This window comes from Pelodiscus sinensis, chromosome 20, assembly GCF_049634645.1.
Source record: "Pelodiscus sinensis isolate JC-2024 chromosome 20, ASM4963464v1, whole genome shotgun sequence".
NCBI classification, from domain to species: Eukaryota; Metazoa; Chordata; order Testudines; family Trionychidae; genus Pelodiscus; species Pelodiscus sinensis.
The window spans coordinates 12704151-12728367 of record NC_134730.1 but is presented as its reverse complement, the minus strand read 5'-3'; the positions used below and the strand labels follow the sequence as shown (position 1 = coordinate 12728367).

The 24217-nt window shown below is 48.5% G+C and overlaps 1 protein-coding gene and 2 non-coding genes across 4 annotated transcripts; 2 read left to right on the top strand and 1 right to left on the bottom strand.

Annotated features, from left to right (window-relative positions):
- The first annotated feature begins 6259 nt into the window (after nt 1–6259).
- Nucleotides 6260–12870, top strand: MRPL58 (mitochondrial ribosomal protein L58). Of its 2 annotated transcripts, none has more exons than XM_075903703.1 (6): nt 6260–6518; nt 8167–8203; nt 9345–9404; nt 10726–10808; nt 11615–11864; nt 12615–12870. In XM_075903703.1, exons 1-6 carry the CDS (start codon nt 6333–6335, stop codon nt 12626–12628), a joined length of 630 nt encoding a protein of 209 aa, XP_075759818.1. In that variant the 5' UTR covers nt 6260–6332; the 3' UTR covers nt 12629–12870. The 2 variants fall into 2 exon arrangements, with proteins under 2 accessions (XP_075759818.1, XP_006136470.2); XM_006136408.4 differs by having other exon boundaries at nt 6277–6518; nt 11615–11784.
- A 7053-nt stretch (nt 12871–19923) lies between these two features.
- On the bottom strand, nt 19924–19996 carry TRNAR-CCU (transfer RNA arginine (anticodon CCU)). The gene has a single exon. It is a non-coding gene; the product is annotated as a tRNA-Arg (tRNA).
- Nucleotides 19997–21252: 1256 nt separating this feature from the next.
- TRNAR-UCG (transfer RNA arginine (anticodon UCG)) lies at nt 21253–21325 on the top strand. The gene has a single exon. It is a non-coding gene; the product is annotated as a tRNA-Arg (tRNA).
- Nucleotides 21326–24217: the final 2892 nt, after the last annotated feature.

The window sequence follows — 24217 nt, the reverse complement described above, 5'->3', positions numbered from 1 at the left end:
GAATTCAGTGCCTATTTCAAGGGACATGGAGGATGCTCACCACTTTGCATGAGGCTCTTAAATCTTACAGAACTAGGCCTGGTCTATGTGAAAAGTTTGCATACATAGAAAACACTGTTACAGAAAAAAAAACAAGTGGTCTGGTGGCACTTTATAGATGAATAAAACATATAGATGGTATAATGAGCTTTCGGGGCACAGCCCACTTTTTCAGATGACCAGAGAAGGCCCCAGAGCAAGATATCTGAACACTTGGGATTGCCAAAACAAACATTGCTCAATGTACAATGTGTGGCTAGGCAAAATCTGCACACAAACACATTGGTACACCCCCTAGGGGTGAGAGTAATTTGCATTTCTTATAGGTACTGTTGTGTTGCACTCCTCAGGAGGGGGGCTCAGGGCAGGGGGATGGTGAGGTGTGGTGGGACAGTATCTATAAGACATTTAAGTGTGGAGGGCTCAGGGCTGGGGATGTGGGGGAGGTAGCAGGAGTCAGGGCAGGAACTTGGGGATAAGGAGGAGCTCAGGACAGTTGGTTGGGGGTGTGTGTGTGACATAGTGGGGGTACTTGCTGGGCTGTGGTGACCCCTGCTGTCTGGAGCAAGACCCAGCAGGGGAAACCTCACTAGGCCAAGGTAGTGTCAAACTTGTTGAACCAGTGGCCAGACACCCCCCATGGAGAGGAACAAAGGAAGGTGGAATGCTGCCCTGGCTGGGGGGCAGGGCTGGAAGTGAGTTAGTTGGTTGCTGGCTGTCTGGGAGCATGGAGGAGGGCCTAGGGAGAGGAGCTGGAGTTTAGGGGCCCAGTCCCCCCCATCTCAAGGGGGCCTGAGGCATCCTAGCCCAGCTCTGTGACCAGACTCCATCTGTGCTGCGCTGTATCCTGGAGAGGCAATAAACTTCCTCTATTCCACCAGCTGGTGCAGTCTGTTTGTGCCATTTCGGGGTGCAGGAGACGGGGGACCCCCAACGCGCCATCACACTGGTGTCAGAAGTGGGATGCACTGCACCCCGTGGATGAAGCTCCCAGCGGCAAGCAACAAGGCGCAGTAGAAGCAAGAGCCCTGGAGCCAGGCGTGCTAGAGACAGAGTGAAGCGGTTCCTGGGAATCGTGGGGCGCTGCAGCACTAGACTGGTGAGTCTGCACCGAGGGGCCCAGTGGGCAGATGGCCTACGCCCGACTCTTGAAGGCAGAGCTGGTGGGGCTGTGCAGAGAGAGGGGCTTGCCTGTGCAGAAAGCAACCAAGGCCCAGCTGATTGCCCAGCTGGAAGAGAATGACCAGCCACAGGGCCAGGATCTTGTCCCCAGGGGAAGCAGCCAGACCCCCCCGAGAGTGTGTCAGGCTCAGAGAGGGGGAGGAGCGCTGGAACCCACCGGAGAGATGAGACAGCGTCTCCCGGGAGGCCTGCAAGTCATAGCCCTAGGGAAGGGGCCAGCCCAGCGGAGCTGCGGCGGCTGGAGATCCAGCTGCGGATCAAGGAATTGGAAGTAGAGGACCGAGAGAGGGAGCGCCAAGATCGAGAGAGGCAGCGGCAGCATGAGCTGGCCATGGCAGAGCGGAGAACCGGCCAAGTGCGGATGGGCCCCAGGGTCCCAGGACTGCCAGACGCTTGGAGAGGCCCGTGGTGGCCCAATTGAAGGACGTGGGCGACATAGACGGGTTCCTCAGCTCCTTTGAGAGGGCCTGTGGACTGCAACGGGTTCCCCCAGCTGACTGGCTGCAGGAGCTCATCCCCGCACTAAGCCAGGAGGCGGCCGGAGTGCTCAGTCAGCTGGAGGACCTACAGCCAGGGGATTACAACCGAGTCAAGGAGGCCCTGCTGCACAAGTTCGGGCTGACCCCCGAGATGTACAGGAAGAAGTTCCGGGGGGTACAGAAAGGGCCACGGGAGACCTATGTGGACCTGGCCTCCCACCTGGCGCAATACTGCCGCAAGTGGGTGTCTGGAGTCGGAGCCCAGACTGCAGAGGAGCTGCTCAAGCTGGTCATGATGGAGCAGTTCTATGAAGCGTGCACACCCAAACTGAGGCTGTGGTTCAAGGACCGGAGACCAGAGAACCCCCAGGAGGCCGGGAGGCTGGCGGATGAGTTCATGGAGAGCCGGTCCGGGTGTGAACCAGAGTCCCGGAGAGAAAGGGAACCGCGCAGAGACCGGATCTCGGCTGAGCGACGGAGGGAGTCAACTACGGGGGTGGAGGTGACTCTGGCCCGATCCGACATAGTGGCCCCAGAGCGGATACTACCCCACACCCAGCTGACCCTGAAGGGCATAGACGGGTCCCCGTTTAAGGTGCCTGTAGCCAGGGTGCACCTGAAATGGGGGGCGAAGGAAGGCCTCAAGGAAGTGGGGGTGCACCCGCACTTGCCCACCGAGGTGCTGATGGGGAATGACCTAGAGGAGTGGCCCCATGAATCCCAGCGGGCTCTAGTCCCTACCCAGAGCCAGCGGGGGGCTGACAACCTGGATCCAGGGAAGGACTCCCGGCAGGGTCCTCAGGGTCCCATCCCAGCGGACACGGGGTCCAGCCAGGCTGGGACTCCGGACCTAGGCAAAGGTGGGGAACAGGTCCCGATCCCTGCCTCAGCAGCTGAATTCCAGGCTGAGGTGCAGGCAGACCCCTCCTTGCAGAGGCTGAGGGACCAGGCTGGCCTCCGTGCAGCTCAGCCCCGGGGGAGAGGTGGCCAGGAGAGATTCCTGCGGGAGCGTGGACTCCTGTTCCGTGAATGGCTTCCCCCCAGGAAGGTGGGGGCATGGAGGGTCCAGCGGCAGCTGGTCGTCCCCCAAAAGTATCGCCTCAAGCTGCTGTATTTGGCCCACGACGTCCCCGTTGGGGGCCACCGGGGGATCCGGAGCACCCGGCTGAGGCTGCTCCAGCACTTCCATTGGCCGGGAATCTTTACAGCCGTGCAGCGGTACTGCCGGTCCTGTGACTCCTGCCAGAGGGGCGGGAAGGCCCAAGACAGTAGGAAAGCAGCTTGGGGGGTCTCTACCCCAGATAGAGGACCCTCTGGGCTTGCTGAGAGAGTTATGGGAGGGGAAGACCTCCCTGGATGGAGCATCGGGGGTGGAAGCCGCCCTGGCTGTCCAGAGAAGGCTCACTGGGCTCATGGCCCCGGCCCGAGAGACCCTGGCCAAGGATCAAGGCCAGTGGAAGGGTGGGTGTGACCCCCGAGGACAGGCCTGTGCCAGTCGCCCTGGAGTGGGGTGGCGAGTGGACAGAGGGAAGCCAACTCATGTGGGTCCTCGCCACGGCCGGCCCGAGTCAAGGGGAGCACCCATGTCCCCAGGGCGGGTTCCCACACAGAGGACCCGAACTTCCCTAGGTCACGAGCGGAGTGACCCTGCTCAGTTCGCTCTCGGAGGGGGGAGAACTGTGACATAGTGGGGGTACTTGCTGGGCTGTGGTGACCCCTGCTGTCTGGAGCAAGACCCAGCAGGGAAAACCTCACTAGGCCAAGGTAGTGTCAAACTTGTTGAACCAGTGGCCAGACACCCCCCATGGAGAGGAACAAAGGAAGGTGGAATGCTGCCCTGGCTGGGGGGCAGGGCTGGAAGTGAGTTAGTTGGTTGCTGGCTGTCTGGGAGCATGGAGGAGGGCCTAGGGAGAGGAGCTGGAGTTTAGGGGCCCAGTCCCCCCCATCTCAAGGGGGCCTGAGGCATCCTAGCCCAGCTCTGTGACCAGACTCCATCTGTGCTGCGCTGTATCCTGGAGAGGCAATAAACTTCCTCTATTCCACCGGCTGGTGCAGTCTGTTTGTGCCATTTCAGGGTGCAGGAGACGGGGGATCCCCAACGCGCCGTCACAGTGTGGGAGTCCAGAAGTCAGGAATTGGGGTGTGGGTGGTTCAGGAGTCAGGGCAAGGGGCTGGGAGTGTAGGGGGATCAGAGCAGGGGAAGCTGGGGGATACAGGCATCAGGGAAGGGAGCTAAGGACTGGGTGTGTGTTGGGTGAAGTGCAGAAGGGTCAAGGGCACCATGGGGGCTGCAGCCCCACATACCAGATTGTTGCTGCTCTTCTTTCCTTTTCCTGACCATCAGGGATAGAGGGGAAAGTGCACATCCTGCGTACATTCCTTCTGTGCCCCTTCCCTGGGCAACTGGAGGGAGAGGGATGCATGCAGGGAGTACAATTTCCCCTCACTCCCAGTCTCCCTGATAGTCAGGGGAAGAGGAAGAAGAGCAGCAGTAAACCAGTATGTGCAGCTGCAGGACCACACTCACCTGAAATGATGCCAGGGGAGCTGGCTCAGGGCATAGGCAGTCCTGGAAGTGGAGGAGCAAACCCCCAGCTAGCCTCTAACCTGCCTGCTTGCGGCTGAGCACTGCAGCCTGCTGGAAGCCCTGAGAGCATGCCACCCCTCCCACTGCAGCTGAGTGCCCCAGCCAGCTGGTTTCCTTCCAGAGTGACACATCAATGCACACCAGCTTATTTTCACTTCTACGTACACCCCCATGTGCACAATAGACAACATCATCACAGATGACACACCACCCCCCTGCATCATTGCACAAACCAAAAGAAATTAGGGAGCATTCTCTGGCTTGTGTTATGTGTATGAAGTCTGACTAGATCAGTGTTTCCCAAATGGTGTTCCGGGGAACTCCGGGGTTCCGGAAAGTGAAAATAAGGGTTCAGCGAGAAAATTCCATTACAATAACATGTTATTATTAAAAAATAATAATTAGTATTAAGCATTTATGAATTTCATTGAAAACAATTTTCATTTGTGTCGATCTCATGACCTTGGAGTTAGCATTTGTTTATTATTATCCTTACTTATTTGTGGTCTACTTTTTCAGTTCCATATATAATACTGTTATTAGGGGTTCCACAAAATTCTTTTGAGTTTAAATGGGTTCCATGGCCAAATAAAATTGGGAAACACTGGACTTGATGATCACAGTGGTCCCTTCTCACCTTGGAATCCATGACACTGCTCAGCCACAAAACTATTGCACATCCTCCGCAGTTCCATAGAACTGGAAGAGACCTCAGAAGGTCATCAAGTCCAGCCCCCTGCTCTAGGCAGGACCAATTCTAACTAAATCAACCCGGCCAGGGCTTTTTCAAGCCGAGACTTAAACACCTCTAGGAATGGAGACTCCACTACTTCCCTAGGTAACCCATTCCAGTGCTTCACCACCCTCCTAGGAAAAACTATTTCACTAATATCCAACCTAGACCTCTCCCACCACAACTTGAGACCATTGCTCCTTGTTCTGCCATCTGTCACTACTGAGAACAGCTTCTCTCCATCATCTTTGGAACCTCCCTTCAGGAAGTTGAAGGCTGCTATCAAATCCCCCCTCACTCTTCGCTTCTGCAGACTAAACAAACCCAACTCCCTCAGCCTCTCCTCATACGTCATATGCTCCAGCCCCCTAATCATTTTGGTTGCCCTCCGCTGGACCCTCTCCAATGTGTTCACATCCTTTTTGTAGTGGGGGGCCCAGAACTGGACACAATACTCCAGATGTGGCCTCACCAAAGCCGAATAAAGGGGAATGATGACATCTCTGGATCTGCTGGCAATGCTCCTCTTCATGCAACCTAATATGCCATTAGCCTTCTTGGTGTCAAGCTGGATCAATCCTGTCCCCCGAGGTTGGGAGCCTGGAGGGCTGAGTCCTGCCCCCCAAAAATGGGAGGTCTGGGGGGGAAGCAGGGATGGTTACACAGCATGGCACTCTATAGATGTAAACTCCCATTTAAAAGTTAACTGGCTAAGCAGTAAGTTTAACTGGGATCTTGTGAGCAGTGGGCCCAGCTGGAGCAGCCCCCCTGCCCAAGGTACTTGGGCACTGGCAGGCTGGAGCACCCTCCCACAACGTAGGGGGGGCGCTGTTCCAGCCAAACCAGTGTGCCTGGGGGCTGCTCACAGCCCGCTGAAGCTGGGAGGGGAGCTGCTCTGGCCCCGCTGGTTAAGCGCTCACCTGGTAAGGGGGCTGCTTCCCGCGTGACCCTTCACATCCCTACTGCACTCGCCGGCAACGGGGGCAGGACTTGGCTGCATCGTTGCAAACTGGCCCCTGGGGTCACGCTGTGGCCCGGCCACCCTGACTGGGAATGGGGGAGGGGGGGCAAATCTGAGCGAGGCCAGACGGGGGTAGGCGGCCAATGCCCGGGAGCGCGCGGGCCACTCACGTCATCCTGCCGGCGCCACGCGGCGTGGGCGCCCCTAGTGTCCGCATCAGCCCCCCCGCCCCACGCAAAGCGCAGCCCCGCCCTCACAGCCGCACGAGCCGGGAGGAATTGCCCCGGAACCTCCAGCGCACCCGCGGTTTCCCGGCCGGACTCTTGAGGGGACACACGCAGAGGACCCAAGATGGCGGCGCGCGTGCTGCGCGGCCTGTGGCGCGCGAGGCCGGCGCCGCTCCCCGCCCGGCCCCCCCGCGGTATCCTACTCCGAGCCGCCACCGGAGCCGCCCCCAGCTCGGAGTTCCGGAGCGAATACGCCCTGGACAGGCTCTATCCTGAGCAGCGCGGAAGCGACGCCGCGGAGGGAGCCCAAGTGCGTGGGGCGGGGCTGTCATGGGAGGGGGCAAAAGGCAGAACGTCAGGGTAGGGGCGGGGCCAGATCGTGAGGGGCGGGGCTTGATTGCAGTGGGCGGGGTCTGATAGGACTCGGAGATGACAGACCTGGGCTGAGTGCAATGGGTGTGGCCTGGTAGAAATGGGAGGGGACAGAAGGGGGCATAGCCTGAGTATAATGGGTGGGGCCCAGAAACAGTAAGTACCTGTACTAGCTGATGGCAAGTTATATGGGGCTGTTGTGCTTCATTCAAAACAAACCCCCTTTTACTAGCTGCAGGCTGCATGTAGCTGATTTCAGAAAGCTCCCTGTGGGCCATTGCACTATAACACTATCCTGTGCTGGAGAAACAGCCCTGCAGCAGATCTTCACATGATGGCTCTTGGCCACAGAAATTACTGTGAGGATCTGTTTTGGTCCTGGGTGCTGGACTTTACAGGGAGCCGAACCTCAACAGCAACAAAAGTGGAGACTCTTAGATTTAAAAAAAAAAAAAAAAAAAAAGAATAACAGCATCGTTGATAACGGTAGTTTTGTTGTGATGTCTGTCATGGTAAAGATGTAAATGTCTGGGAGAAGCTGAAAAAAAGTCATGTGGCGTGTCACTTAATTATGAAGAAAGGGAGCAGTGGAGAGGGACAAGGTTAAGCTGTACTAGATCAACAGTTATGGAATGTCTGCATGTGTCACGGAGTGTGGAGAAGTCACCGGGCCCTGCACCCTTATCCACAGTCAGTTGTGACTCTCAGCAAGCAAGTAGAACAGGTTTATTCATTGACAGGGACACAGCGTAACACAGACTTGTTACAGGAATCAGAAGCATTTAGTACAGTCCATCTTGGGGATACTGGAGCCCAGAGCCTGCCCCCCTGAGCCAGCTAGACTCCCTTCTCCCCAAGCCAGCCAAAAACTAACCCACACACCTAGCAGCAGGTCCCAGCCATCTAGACAGTCCCACCTCCTCTTTTGTCCAGCTTCCAGGGTCCCAGGTATTATCTGAGTATCACTGTTTGCATCCTCCCCGTAAGGTCAAGTGACAGGCTGGTCTGGGTCATATGTGCCTTCTATTAGGAGTTCTCACCTCAAGATCCCATCCCCTTCTGGGCACTGCACACACTACAGAACAGCACAGCACAATCAGAATCACGTACAGCATAACAAAGCAAACAGTGAATCCAGTCCCCACTATGTCACAGGATGGTATATTTCAAATGCCTAACACAGACAATAAAAGCAACTTGTGTGGAAAGAGCCCGTAGAGCAGAATTGTGTAGGACAGAACAAATGAGCTAGTCTGTTTACAAAAGGAAAGACAATATCCAGCTTGGACACCATAAGTGAAAAGTACAAAGAAGAGAATTATAAACCAGGCCTCGGCAGTAAACCACTCTCAGAGACCTACACTAGATGAAAGAGTAATTCTAGGTCCAGGTTAGACGACTGATTACAGGGATGTTCTCACAAGTCAATTTTGAATATACCACTTTATAAAAATAGAGTAGATATGTAGCAATAGCTGCTGTAGTTATATTTTCTTTCAAATTGTGCTCTGGGACTGATTTTATAGCACAAATGCTTCCTGTAGCATCAAACATCAGTTGCTTCCTTACATGTGTGTATTTTGCAGGCTGGGACAAAACAAATCTCTCCTGACATTCCTGTTGGTAAGTCTAGAATATAGGAGAAATGCTCTTCTGTTGTCCAAATTGCTTTCAGAGGGATTTTATTGCCAGTAAGTCAATTAGATTATTTTAAGAAATTTCACTTACCTGTACAGAAACAATAAAAAGCAACAAATTCCCATTAGCATTGCAAAGTTACCCATAAACATAAGGAATTGATCATAAAATAAGTTTTGTTCATAAGATGTGTTGGTGACCAGAAGGAGAGGGTGGAAGAACGTGATAAGAAATTGTAATAATCCTGAGTTTATTTTCTACACGAGAGGGGCTATATGATTATTATAATATTTTAGAAAATGGGATTGGTGGAGTAAATGTAATGTAGAAGGGCAATTAAAGTATAGAATGACTTGGATATAAAGCAATGAGCCTGAAAATCTTACCTAAAATGGTTATAGGCTTTTAGAACCTGAGCAAGAAAAATATTTTGGTGGGGCAGGATAAGGTGGAATTCTCAATACAGGTGATATCTCTCTAGTCTGGCACTCTCTGGTCCAACATTGGTGGTCTGGCACTATTTTAGTTTGCTGTATGTCCACTTATCATGGGTCTGGCCAAGTTTCCCGTGGTTCCATAAAGTTTGTTTACAGCCACCATCTCACTTTAAACTTGCCCTCTCTTTCCCCATCCCCACATTTAACTGGTTCTCAACTAGTGGTACATGCACCCCGGGGATATACAGATGTCTTCGAGGGGTACTCAATTCCTCTAGATATTTGCCTTGGTTTACAATATGCCAGATAGAAAGCACTAATGAAGTAAGTGCAAACTAAAATGTCATACAGTGATTTCTTTATACTGCTCTGTTGGCTAAATGCTGATATGTAAAGTACAATATTTATGTGTTATGTATTTTGTAATTACATAGTAAAAATGAGAAAAGTGAGCAGTTTTCCAGTAACTGTGCTGGGGTACTTCTGTATTTTTATGTCTGATTTTGTAAGCAAGCAGTTTAAATAAGACAAAACTGAGGGAACGCAAGACAAATCAGACATCTGCAAGGGATACAGTAGTCTGGAAAGATTGACACACACACATTCAGATTATTTCTTTTCTCTGCTCCCGTGTGATTAGTTATAGATCTAGCTGAGGGGTTAAGTTCTCCTGCATTCTTGTCTTCCAGATTGCCTTTCCATATCCTATTGCCGGAGCAGTGGACCTGGAGGCCAGAATGTTAATAAAGGTACAAAAAATATTTTGTGGATTCAAAAATATATAGACTGTACAACAAGGTGAAAACTTGGACTTTTAAAAAACATTGGAAAGCCTAATCAAATTTGAGTGGCCTTCTTGTTGTTCCTTTTTCATTATAGTTAAAAAATTTAAAAGGACATTCAGGCCCATCAAACTTAACCCAAAATAGGTGGTGTTAAAAAAAGGAAAAAAAAGTAATCGCAAAACTTAAGACCAGTAGAAATGATTGTTATTTTTATTACATTTTATTTAAACAAAAACAATTCTCTGCAGCATTCACATTTTGAACTTTTCAGCACTGCAATATGTGAGAAGCTGAAAATGAAACTGACTAATCTGTTTGCATGATACAAGCTGAGAAAAATGCACAAAAATAATCAGATATTTAAAATCAGATTTAAAAAAAATTCCCTCCATGGTAACTCCTTAGTTACCATGGGATGTGAAGAACTAGTTGACTATCCAATAAGCAAATGCTTATCGGATAGTCTACAGGATAGTCGACGAGGTGCTTCCCCTCTCCTTGCTGCCTCTATCAGAAAGAGGCAGCAAGGGGGAGAAAGAAGAGAGGATACTTCAAAGTAGCAGCATCACTTGAAGCTTGGGGCCAGAACCTGGGATCCACGTGGGGCTGGCGCTTTGAAACACCATGTACAGCCTTGGGCCAGCTGGGATGTCCTCAGACTGCACACAGACTGTGGAGCCTGGGATCAGCTGAGGACTCCCCTGCAGACCTGGGCTCCGTGTGACACTTTAAAATGTCATGAGGAGTCTGGCATCAGGTTTCTAGCAACATTTCAAAGCAGCAATGCCATGTGGAACCTGGGATCAGCTGGGGAGTCAGCTAACCTGGGCTCCATGCAGCGCTTTTGCTTTTGTAGTTGTTGCTACACTTCAAAGGCAGAGATGTCCTATCGACTAATCGAATAGTTGATGCAAAATGAATCAACTATTTGATTAGTCAGTTAGTCGATATTTAACATCCTTATAGTTAACTGGAAGATTTTTTTAAAGATAAATATAAGGATAAGATATTGTTTTAAATAAGTATTAAGCAATTTATTCTTTGTAATTGGAAGTAGCAGTTACCTTCCAATTGATAACGCTGTAGTATTTGTAAAGCATGATGAGGTCCATATAAACACCTAGGTAACATTTTTCTTTAACTGTGGCACCAAGAAGAGCAGAAAAAGGATGTGATCCTACTGCACACAGATTAGAATCAACATGGCAAACTAATTACCAGCTGCTTTTGAATGTGAATTGCATGATAAAGTAAACATTTCCTTCTCTTTTTCTTCTACTTACAGTCAATAGTAAGGCAGAAGTTAGATTCCATTTGGCATCAGCGGATTGGATTGCAGAAGATGTGAGGGAGAAAATGGCAGTGATGGTAACTATAAGCTTTTTCCTTCCCCTTCCAACTATTTTGTTTAATGTTACAGCCTTCTGTCACAGTTTAGGGCAACTGCATCTGCAGTTTCAGCTCATGGTCCAGCAAGGAACCTGATCTAGGCTTGTGGCTCCTCAGCTATCACCTTATTTGGATGGAGACCTGTATCTTTTTTTCTCCAGACCTCAGTTTTTCCAGGCTTCACAGTTCTCTGCCTGCACTGTGATTTCCCCAGCAAGTCAGGGTGCCTAAACTGGACAATACCTGGCAGTGATCAGACTTTCAAATCCCACCAAGAAGGTTGTCTGTCATAGTTCAACATAAGCACCCATATGCATAGATTAGTTGTTCCTTTATACAGGTAGTGTCTTCGATCTTCAGAGACCATGCATAGTTAATGTGTCAGATTATGGTTTTCTCCTCGGGACTCTGTTTCAAAAGGTTGGGTCCAGACTTAGAACTTGCATTCTCTCCTGCACAAGTACATCCTGGAAAACCCATTTAACTATGTTTGTCCCAAAAGTTCTTTCTTGTCTGGCACATTGTTTAAAATAGTTCTTTGAAGCGCATAACACTTCCTGATGTTGGTCTCATCTGTCCCCCAAAGATGATTTATATAATCCTACAATACCGGTACATAAATTTTGCATGTCTAATGCAATAGATTTCAAAGCTATTTAAACTTAAGACAATAGATATCCCAAAGATGTTGTGGAAAATTATCAGCTCTGTCTCGGCTTTGATGCCAGGAAATGATACATTTGTAACCGTGTTCATGATCAAATATTTTCTCTTTTCCTTCCTAGCACAAGAATAAAATAAACAAAAGTGGTGAGCTGATCATAAACTCTGAAGTGAGTCGCCACCAAATGAAGAATCTAGCAGACTGTTTGCAAAAAATCAGAGACATGATTAAGGAGGCCACGCAGAAACCCAACGTGGTATCCAAGGAGACTACTCAGCTCCTCATAGCCAGGTATAAATCAAACATAGGGCTCAACTTCAGACAGATTTGGATTAGACAGAAAAAATCCACAGTCCAGTTGGAATTTGTAGGTGAGTTAAACACAGGTCTCCCTGGGCAGGGCTATCATGATGCCAGAAGGGACTGTAGCAGAGCTACAACAAGGTGACAATGGGTCAGCTGCTCTAGTTAGACCGTTCTAAATAACTTGCACTGTTCTATCAGTTCTGGAGTGTTTTAATATAACTTTATATTGTGTTAGCCAGTGTAGTAGTCTTTTTTCATACCTGATCAAACCACTGGTCCATGAAATTTTATTCACATTCTTTCAAATGACCAATACGTGAGGTTCTTGAACAGTGATTCTCAACCTATTTACCACTTCAGGCCATGTATATGGTTTTCTGTGTGTTATATATACTGTGTGGATGTGGCCCATATATTATCTGCATAGCACAGAAGATGTAAATGGGCTGCAGCAGTGTGCTGGTTGAGCCATGAACAGCCCACAGGTTGAGAACCACTGCTAGAGGGAGGTGAAAGTTCCCTATGGGGAACCGAGTAGTGCTGTTTTGGGGTGAGAAGGGCTGGAATTCCTTCCTGGCCTTGGCGATAATCAACTTGCATCCTGAGACATGAGATTTTTTTTCTACTCTTGTCCTAGCATGAATAATTTTAGTATAGTTCAGCAGTTTATTTAAATCCAAAGGGCAGGGATTATCTCCCTGTATGGCACCTGGTAACACATTGTGTGTGTATCATCAGACAAGTGTTGAATAATAATAGTTGTTTTTAAATATTTTAGGGGTAGGCTGATTAAGGTTCTCATTCTCTGTTTTTAGGGTACAAAAAATGAATCGTGAACGACTGCGACAGAAAAAAATTCATTCTGCTATAAAACAAAGCAGGAGGATAGATGTTGATTGAAGATAAAAAAGAAATTCCCTGGATAGCTTACTTTTAAACACATTCATCTGGAAAATGAAGAGGATATTCAAATTACAAACTCAAATTACAAAAAAACTTTGCTTAAACATGTAAAATGTAATTTAACATGTGCTTTCTTGTATATAATAAAGTGGGTTTTCATGAACAATATTAATATTGCATATATTTTTCCATGTTTTAAAAGAAAGCCAAAAGCTTAGGCTTTCTTCTGCCATGACTTTTTTTTTCCTCGTGCCCCAACTGTACACCCTTGTGTATTGATGTATGAGAGTAACCCCTGTTTCTGAAAAAGCAAGCAGGTTAGCTTTGGAGCAGAATTGTGCACCAAGAGATTTAAACAAAGATGCTTTAGCAAGTTTAGGCTGTTATGCTTATAAGAAGCACATGGGATTTTTTCAGGGGAAAAGGCAATATGCTGCATTTATTGAGAATACAGTCGAGAAGCAGTTAGCATATGCTTTATAATGACACAGACGTCCTACAGATGGTGCATAATTACCAGTCTGTCGTGGCTCAAGTCAGTCTTACTGGCCAGGCAAGGCTCACTGAGTGAGGAGTCGGGGTCTTTTGATCGTGATTCAAGGCTCCTGCGAGGCTTGGCTTGGCTTGCAGGATGGAACCCAGAGTTCCATGGCAAGAGCTCTCCTTATACTTGTAAGTTCCCATTTGGGTCTATGGATATTGCAGTGTCATGCTGCAGTCATCCACTCTTACGAGGTGTTAATCTGCGTTCACCAATGTTATCCTTTGATGGTGATTGTCAGGATTCTCATCCTTGTGTCTCAGTCTTGGTGGGGTCTCTGCTTGTCTCCAGGGTTTGTCAATGCTGCTAATTCAGTTCAGCCTCAGACACAATGACTGTTTTGTTATGTTCAAAGTTTCCACTTCTTGATCACCTGGGCGTCTGTGATGGCTTTCACTCATTCCAAACAATTGTACAGTTTCAGACAAGATAATTACACAACTTAGTTTGTGATGCAGACAAGGGATACAACTTTAAGAAGGAGGCATCTGAACCACGCCTTGAGGTGGCCGAAGACACACTCCATCTGACTTGCCCGACTGAGATGGGACTTAATTGGTCCCTGCTGGGGTCCAGCTGGCTGGAGTATAGTTTAATCAGCCACAGCATGAGGGGGTAGGCTGCCTCCCCCACAATGCACAGTGGCCTCTGCACATCCCCAACTGCAATGTCATGCTGGGGGAAGAATGTGCCCACCTCTAGCTTCCTGTAGAGGCTCGAGCTGTGAAATACGTGGGTGTTGTGCGCCCTCCCCAACCACCCAACAAAAATGTCCGTGAACTGTCCACAGTTCACGGTCAACCAGGGCCTGTAGCACCATGGAGAATTAGCCCTTCCTGTTGATATACTGGGCTGCTCAATGACTTGGTGTGCAGATTGGAGTATGGGTTCCTTCTGTGGCACCACCGCAGTTCAGGAAACCCAGGGCGGCAAATCTTACGATGATCGGTTCCAGGTCTTCCAGGCAGATGACCCTGAGCAGCAGGATGGAATTGATGGCCCTCACAACCTGCAAGAGGAGACAAACACACACACAAAACAGAGAATGAGAGGGAGTGCCTCAGCCCTTAGGATGTGCCTGTCCCCTTTTCTTCCCCCCCCCCCCAAAATGCCCCGGGAGCCCTCCCTATGATGCCGCTCCCCCAGCAGCAGGGCTGTGTGAGGATGGGATGGTACGGTACAACCCCCCACCCGTTTCCCTAGGGTCCCCCTTTTCTAGGACCCCCCCACCCCACAGGGACTGCAGCCCAAAAGCACCTTACCTCCATGAGAAGGGCCCCGATGGAAGACTTTCCCATGCCTGACTGTTGCCCATTGACCGGTAAGCTTCCAGATGGCAATTGCGACCTGCTTCTCCAGGGGGATGGCAAGCCACAGGTGGGTGTTGAGTTGTCAGAGGGCAGGGGTGAGCCAGGTACACAGCTCCAAAGGGTGGCCTTCCTCATGCGAAAGTTTTGGAGCCACTGCTGGTCATCCCACTCCTCCATGACCAGCCAGTCCCACCAGTTAGAATCGGTATCCAGCCTCCAAAACTCTCCACTGTGGAGTGCGGTTGCAAAGGTTTTGGTTCCATGCTCAAGGAAAGAGCCTCTAGAATGAATTTGGTGTTGAGCTCGTGGAGGGCCATGAAGGCAGCCTGCACAAACTGCTGCAGCATGGCAGAGTGGGGCCATCGTATGCTCAGAGGAAGCTCCAGCTCCATGGCAAAAAGAAAAATGTGGTGGCATCCAAAAGCTGGGCAACTAGAGCATGCGCTGCTAACGCTTTGCTGTCCTTTGGAGGGTAGGCAAGCATGTAGCAGAAGCAGAGAAACAGCTTCTCCGGGGGGGTCCCTTTAACCACGTCTCAACTAGATTTAGGCAACAGCATTCGGAAGCACCTGGTGACCTAATGCCCTGCCTGAACCAGATGGCCTTACATGTGACATAGCATCCAATCAATGTGGACGCTATCTTTCGAAAAAGCAGAACACTTTTTCAATGTGCTTTTGCTGCGTAGATGCTCTCTTTTGAAAGAAGTTTTTCTGGAAGATCTCTTCCAGAAAAGCTGCTTTCAAAAGAAGCTTGCAGTCTAGATGTAGCCCCACTCAGGCAGTGGCCGGACAACCAGCACAGGCTGCCCCAGGGATGGAGCTGGGTCCCATACTAAGAAGGCAGGATAAGGGACCTGCCAAAGGTAGGGGCGTGGAGTGGGATCTCCAGTGAACTCAGGGATAGGGTGATAGAACAGGGTGGTGGGCCCAATCCCACTCAGGAAGCAGCTAGACAGCCAACACAGGTTGCCCCAGGGATGGATCTAGCTCCTGCATTAGGAAAGCAGAATAAGGGACCCCCTGAAGGTGGGGTGGGTTCTTGAGTGGGATAGGGCATTTACCTGGGGAAAATAGGGTTGTGGGCTTGAGTCCCACCCTGGGAGTGGCCAGACAGCTGCCCCATGGGTGGAGTTAAGGCAGGATTATTCTTGCCCTGGCCTGTACCACTCCATGTACAGAAGTGGCTCCATGTCCTTCCCTCATCTACAGGCATCAACCCCCACCTTTACTGGCCACTGTTCTCCATTACTGATCATTGGAAGTTGCAGGAATGGTGTCTTCAGGCAAGGATAGCATGTGGAGACCCCCTGCTCTGATGTCTTCAGGGGCTGCACGGACATGCCAGTCACCCTCAGGAGCACAATTACCACAGGGTTGTGGGCTTGTATCACAGGGATAATTACTCCAGACATGACAGGTTAGGCAATTTTGAACTCACTACTCAAAGAATTAAATTTAAGCATAAGGCAGAAATGAAAGTTATGCACAGACCAGTCAAACACTAAAAATAACCCACTCGGCAAGCAGTAAAAGATGCCTCTAGTGTAGGCCATGCAACAATGAAAGGGAAAACGACTGATGGAGCCACCACAGCGATTGAAAGTCCAACAAAAGCAAGTGACTGTCTGAACAAAGGTGATGGGGAGGAATACATGTAGGATGATCAGTGAAACGCTGCTGAGCCTGGTCTTGCACACTTTGGATACGTCTACACTGCACACTTATTTTGGAATAAGCTATTCCGGAAGAAATACTATGGGGAAGTCTCAAAATTAGTCCGAAGCAGGCTCCCCTAATGTGGATGTGCCACCTCAATTTAGAGCCTCAGGAAGCACGAGGGAGTTATTACTTTGAATGCCCTGGGGGGTGGAGCTATTTTGAAATAGCAGCAGTGGAACTTCCACACTACAGCTATTTCGAAATAGCAGTTTTGGAAGAGGCATTATTCCTCGTGGAAAGAGGTTTACAGAAGTCGGAATAAACCATCCATTATTTCAAATTTATTTTGAAATAACGGAATTGCTGCATAGACGCTTACATTCTTATTTCAGAATAATTGCTGTTATTGCAAAATAACGCTGCTGTGTAGCTGCACCCTTCTAGAGCACTTCTATGGGAATTGTCTAATGAATTAGCAGCTGGCTCTTTTCCCCATAGCTTTGGATGGCAAACTTGGTTAAGAGATACTGCAGCTAAGCACTTGCATGTGCCCTTGGTGACCTAATGGCCTCCTAACAGAGATTGTGGGCTCACCATAGTTCAAGTGCTTTTAGGAGAGACATGTTCCCTGCAGACAAATTTGCTTTCTCAGGGCAGAGCTTTTCCATTTAAAGCCTTTGCAAATATCTTAAGTCCCAAACAGTTAATATAAAGCCTTGCTTCTCTTGCTGACACTTTTGCATATTGATGAACTTTTAAGCAAAGATGTATAACTAAGTTTTGCCTAATTAAAGAAAGGGAAGCATAATTAGCAGTGGACAATGAAGCTCTGTGGGCTAGACAAGCATAATGGCCGGGTTTGCCTTCCTTGAATGAAAAATGACATAAAATAAAACAGGGGTGGGGAACCTAAGATCCAGGGGCCAGATGCGGCTTCCCCCTTTCCCCAGCTTGCCTGGATCCGGCCCTTGGGGCTCCCCCCAGCATTGGGGAGTCTGCACTGACACTCCAGCCCCCTCCACTGCCCCCTGTTGGGGCTGGAACACACAGAATCTTCTAGTCTGAGCCTCCCTAGGTTCTGGTGTGAATGTATGGAATGTCTTTCACACATACAGAGGAATGTAGGGTGTCTCTCTCCTCAGTTTGGGGCATCATCAGCGAGGGTTTTTTTTTGTTTGTTTTTTGCGTCACACTTGTATGTGTCCCCCAACTGATTTGTTTGTGGCTCAGCAGCCCCCGATCCAAAAGAAGTTCCCCACTCCTGGAAGAAAGGTATATAAAGATGGATAAAATTGCAAGAGCTGGCAAAATTTATCACAAGTCTAGTGACATTTGGTGTTTTTATCAGCTTTTGAAAGCTAGTGATTCCATAAGAATTTCAACTGTCTTTAAAACTAAACTTAAGATCCCTCATGATTATGGTTGGAAAGCTTGAAAAGGTGAAGCAAAGATTCATAAATAAGCACCTACAGAAGTGTTAGGAAGCCAAACTCATAATTTTTCCTTATGAATCTGGAAACCCCTAGCACACTCTGGGTGTGATCAGAGTCAAAATAAATAGTGAAGACAAAAGAAAGAAGATGAGTCTTGCTAGCAGAATCTGTTAACTTCAGCTGGAAAGTGTGTCCAGCTAAATTGATTCAGTTGCCCTTATAGTATGTCTACACTGCAATACTATTTCGGGATACACATTTGAATAACAGCCAGTGAATCTGTCTGAGTAAAACAGAAAAGGAAAAATCAACAGCAGAGAATAGCGTTTTCATAAAACCCTTGGGCTACGTCTACACTGCAGGTTTTTTGCACAAGAACAATTGCTCTTGTACAAAAACTTGCTGGGTGTCTACACTGCACGCACGTTCTTGTGCAAGTAAATTTACAGTACAGCATTGGAAAACAGGGCTTCATCCAGAAGTTATTCCTCTCCTCACGAGGAATAAGCCCTCTTGCGCAAGAGCTCTTCCACAAGATGGCAGTGTAGACAGGCAACAGGGGTTTCTTGCGCAAGAAAGCCCTATGGCTAAAATGGCCATCACAGCTTTCTTGCACAAGAGAGCGTCCACACTGCCATGGATGCTCTTGCTCAAAAGCACATCTCTTGCACAAAAACACACGGCAATGTGGATACGCTCTTGTGGAAGACCTTTTGCACAAGAACTCTTGTGCAAAACAATTTTTGCACAAGAAGCCTGCAGTGTAGACGTAGCCCTGGAGTGAATCAAAAAGCCACATGATTGCGCCCTGAGTTCAGAAATGGGAAGGAGCTGCTGCTGGGAACTGAGCAATAGTTTTAGATATATAGTTTGCTCCCAGTTAGGGGTAAGGATGCCCTTATGCACCAGCTAAATAACCAGATGAGCTACAAGGATGCCTCCAGGAGGGGCAGTGGTGGAATAGCACTGAGATTATTGTGGTGACTAGCCAGGCCCAGCCTGCTATTCTCTGGAGGCAGTTTGTCCTTCAAAGGAGTATCCCTGCTTCTAATCCCTTTCAAGCAGTTGCCACCTCAAGTGCCAAAGCATCAGTGATGTAATAGATGAAAACCACACAATCTGGAGACAGCAGGAGCAGGCTGGAAAGGCAGCTTGTGGCCTCCCAGGCAGTTCCTCCTTGACGTACAACGTGGTGTGGCAGCTGTGGTTCCTGTAAGAGAGGGGTGGAGAACCTTTTCTGGGTCAGAGTCCACCAATCCACAGAAAAAAATTAGCACCGGAGAAAACAAGCAAGAATTTAAAAAAAAAAAAAAAAAAAAAAACGGTCAAACCCTCAGAGAATCCCAGAGAATCATGGAAGAGACCTCCACTCCCCCTCACTTATGGCAGGAGCAAGCACCATCTAGACCAGGGTTTCCCAAACTTTTTCTGCCACAGAGCCCCTACAGCAGGGGCCTCACCGACATGGCCCCCAATTGACAAGTAGAAAGACACTCCCCACACACACCAGAACCTAGGGGGACCAGGCTAATAGATTTTGTGTGCTCCAGCCCCATGGGAGGATGGTGGGGGAGAGGGGCTGCAGCGCCAGTGCGGGCTCCCTAATGTTGGGGAGAGCCCTGAGCCTGGGAGGATGAATCCAGGCAAGTCCCCCGCCCTAAATTCCCCACCCCTGCCATAGGATCTCAACAGCATGCATATTCCTGTCTATGACACTCGAACCACTGAACACCTTCAAGGCACAGCCAGCCTCTGCCACCCAACTCCATGCATCTTCCCTGCCTCCATGAAGCAGAGCAGGTATCCTTTTCCCCTACCTCTCTTTGAAGGGGGGGATCTGGTTCCCTCTTTGACCCCATTACAGAGAAGTGGGAAAGGGAGATGAGGAAGACCAAAACGTATTTAATGCTTATTAAAATACGGAGGTGGGGAATAAAAACAAAACAAAAACAAAAACAAAACAACAGCCAATATTAGAGCTCAACTGAGGAGCGTAAGTTGGTAGATTGCTGCTGAATAGATCTACTTTCCCTAATAGGAGCAAAAATTCACACTAGATGGGATTAGCAAACAAACAAACAAAAAACTCTAAAGGCATCACACTAGATTTTGCTGGGCAATCAACCAGCCAGGAACTGATCACACAGATCCGCAGTCTCTTATCTGTTGAGAAAACTGGAGCTCAATAAATGAGGTGCGGTTTAAATTTGCAGACAGGCACCGAATTTAGATGCTGCCTGGCGATACGGTTGGCTTTTAAAAAAGTAAAAGTATTCCACCCCAGATGGGACTCGAACCCACAATCCCTGGCTTAGGAGGCCAGTGCCTTATCCATTAGGCCACTGGGGCTTGGTGAGAACAATTGCTTCACGCTCCTACTTAACTCTCTGCTGGCTGAATGTATTTCTCCTATATTTTCTGTATATATACCCTCGTCCAAATGAAATTAGATTGTTTTTTCCTCCCTAAACCCTCACTTCAGTCTCCGAACTAATCTCGTCTGGCGCTCCCCGTGCCGCAGCGCCTCCTGAATCAGGAACGTGCGCAAAGAGAAGCCCCCTTTCCTTCCTCTGCACTGTTAGCTAAGAGTTATCGCTGCGCCTCTTAGGACAGGAATGGAAGTCACCCGCACTGCTCGCTGTCCTCGCACACCCTGGCCTGTCAAACTGCTTCGCAGCCCCCTGTCCCTTGGAGGCACCGCTGAGCCAGCCGCGAGAGAGGAGAGCGGTGGGGCAGGAAGAGCAGACTCCGGCCACACTAGCATGACTTCCCTTTGCAAACAAAGCGGTAGGGGAGGCGAGAGCATGGGGAGAGTGGGGTTTATACCTTGGGGGGGGGGCACACTAATGATTGACAGGAGCAGCGGGCAGCTCTTTGCGTCACATACTAGTAGCACGATCGCAGCAGACGCTGCCGATGAGGTTCCGTGGCTGGAAGGAAAGGTCTTTGTGTCTTAGAGCAATGAGTTCAATGTTCGAATCCCGTTTGGGGTGACGATTTATCACGCAGCTCTGCTATTAGCTGCTTGCTGCGTGCACCAGTACAAACCAGCCTGGGAAAATGACAGTGGCATTTAATGCCCTCGAAGATTTGACGTCGGGTTTCGTTCCCCCCGCCCAATTAAAATAGAACTCTCCCCCCTCTTTAAATATGTAGTCATACCCCAGTGCTTGCATGCATCAGTTTATGAAAGCCAGTCTGTTTTACAAATTGTGACCATAGCCTTAAGTAGTCTATTTTAGGATGTAAATAGACATTTTAACTAGAAAGTTAAATGGCTGAAATACGATTTGAAAGAAAGTGACGGTTTTGCCTATAAAATAAAACCAAACCCCCCTGATTTTGGATGTAATTAATTATTATTATTATGGCCAATACAGTTTTAAAAGGCTCAAGGAAGCGTTTTCCCACACGCAGTACAAATGTGGAATTGAAGCAAAGGGTACTGTCAGCTTTCCTCGCAGGAGTCGCAGCACAGTCTGAGGGAAACTAGCATTACAATTAGTCTTAGAAAGTGAAAGCACTCTGCTCCTACTTCTCACGAACTCTTGCTTTCTGGTTATAATACATGATGTCCTCACTACTACTGTTGCTGTGCTCAACGTGACCGCGTGGCCTAATGGATAAGGCGTCTGACTTCGGATCAGAAGATTGAGGGTTCGAGTCCCTTCGTGGTCGATTAATTTAATTTTAACGCATAAATGAGAAAATAAGGAAGAGCGGATGTAAGAGCCTACTTAAAGGGGAAAAGGCCATGGGGATTGTTTTGAAGAGTGATATTCTAGAAATCAGTTGCGCACATTTGTTCCCCTTAATGCCACAATGAGAAAGCAGCTTCTCCAGAAAAGTATGGAAAGCAGAGTTTATCTTCCCCTCTGTACAGACATGACCACCCTACCCTGCTCTTCTCCATCCATTTGGAATTGAGAGCTATTACAATGCATGAGAAATAGCTCCTCATCACGTTATTAAAGCCTTTATTTATGCATTTGGGACAAGTGCATGGAGTTAGCCCAGCATCTCTATAAAACAGAGAGTAGGGTAGGGAGTGGAAGAGTTGGATATGAATATGATACACAGAGTAGTAGCAAGGCAATGTCTAAGGAAGTAATGTGAAAACAACCCAGTCTTTGGACTTTGAAGATTTTGCCATCAGATGTGGGTGTGATGAAAAATAAAGTTACAAGACAGAATGCATTCACAGAAGGGTGTGCACTCAATTGTCCACTCGTGGTTAAATGTGCACAGAGAAATGAGCTTGTTATTGTCACAATAGAAAGTGAACCATCCTGAAAGCGTCCAGATGAGAAAAGCACTGGGATATTGTTCTCCTGAGCTAAGTGGGTATGATGAACTAGTTAGCTCTTGAGTCACTGGTGCTCTGATATGAAATGAGCTGCCTGGCGCCAAAATGAACGGAAAGAAGATTCTTGCAACTGCATTAGGGCAAAGCAGAGGATAAAAGGCTACTTGAGCCAGAAGGGCGCTAAGGGTATGGCTACACAGCAGTTATTTCAGAATAACATCAGTTAGTCCAAAATAACAAAGAGCACATCTACACAACAAGCCATTATTTCAAAATAATGGCGAGCTGGGAGACTTCTTAGTCCAACTCCGGTAATCCTCATTTCACAAGGCCAAATGAAGCTATTTTGACTTCAACTACACAATTGATGTAGCTGAAGTTGTGTAGCTTGATTCGGCTATTGCCCTGCTGTGTAGACATGTCCTAAGAGGGTTTACTATCAGTAAGTCAGAAAAGGGACTTGAGGGAATAAAATCATAGAAACATAGAATACTAGGACTGGAAGGGACCTCAAGAGGTCATCGAGTCCAGTCCCCTGCCCTCATGGCAGGACCAAATACTGTCTAGACCAGTGGTCCCCAACCATTTGGGGTTGCCGGGCGCCAGGGGGTGTGGCTGTTTGCCCGCCGGGCGCCTGGGGGGGCAGGGCCCCCCCCCATAGCTGCATTCCCGGGGCCGGCGCTCTCTCCCCCCTCTCCCCCAAGCACCGCGCGCCCGGGGCCGGCGCTGGCGCTCTCTCCCCCTCCTCCCCCATGCGCCGTAGGGGATCAATCCGCGGCGCCCCCGGGGCCGGCGCTCACCGTGCGCCACGCGCCCGGGACCGGTTCCGGCACCGCGCATGCACCATGTGCCCGGGGCCAGGCCAGCCCTGAGCACTTGGCGGGCGCAGACAAATGCCCCCGCGGGCGCCATGGCGCCCGCGGGCACCATGTTGGGGACCATGGGTCTAGACCATCCCTGATAGACATTTATCTAACCTACTCTTAAATATCTCCAGAGATGGGGATTCCACAACCTCCCTGGGCAATTTATTCCAGTGTTTAACCACCCTGACAATTAGGAACTTTTTCCTAATGTCCAACCTAAACCTCCCTTGCTGCAGTTTAAGCCCATTGCTTCTTGTTCTATCCTCAGAGGCCAAGATGAACAAGTTTTCACCATCCTCCTTCTGACACTTTTAGATACCTGAAAACTGCTATCATGTCCCCCCTCAATCTTCTCTTTTCTAAACTAAACAAACCCAGTTCCTTCAGCCTTCCCTCATAGATCATGTTCTCTAGACCTTTAATCATTCTCATTGCTCTTCTCTGGAAGAAGAGAAATGTCTTCATGCAACTAAAAAGCCACCAATCAAATATGATGACTCAAGAGACAAGGACATAATCTCGTAGTGGATTAATTTAATAGGCATTGGCTTCCTAAACTAGGGATGATGGATTCAAATTTCATCTCTAGGCTAAACGTTGGTTTTATTATTGTAAAAGCCCAGTGCTTTAAACTGCTTCATATTATCAGTTTAATTAGATTGGAGCATATTCTAAATGAAATATATTTAAGGCATCCTTTAGCCAATTTATTGGTTCCAGGAACAATAAATAAAACTATATGGAAAAGTAATTATTTTGCACACACAAAGAACAGAATATTTTTATTCGCTACATGCCAAGATGTAGTAGATATAGTCAGCAAATTATCCCATATGCCTTACAGGGATAAACTACTCTCTATTTTTTCCTCTATGTTCTGTTCTTATTGGCATTGCTTTTGTATTAATTAAATAAGAGAGTGTTTCACAGAAACAAACCACTAGCCTTCTCCTTGAAGGGAGATTGGAGACCCAGTCATGAGGACTTGTAATGCTCTCAGTGCACTCTACATGGTTTCTGAAGGTTACATCCTCTCTCATTTTTAAAGCAGAACTTGTTCCATGTACAGGCAAGAGTTTGACATATAGACATACACACACAATTACTGGGGGGAGTCTATCATTTCTATAGGCTGAGCTCTTTGCACACACAGTCCCTTGTACATCCCTCCATTTCCCCCACAGGACCACTATATACTACTCTCTTATCACCTTCTATTTCAGGGGTTTTCTGTAGCCCCCCAATTCCCTCCTTGCAGGGATTGTGTGTGTACTCTCCTCCCCTATAACAGCATCCTTCAGTTTTCTACAGCCTCCAGGAGTTGTGTCCCTGCTCCCCACAGCTGTGTGTGCCCCTATTACTACCCCCCAATAAGAACATAAGAATGGCCGTACTGGG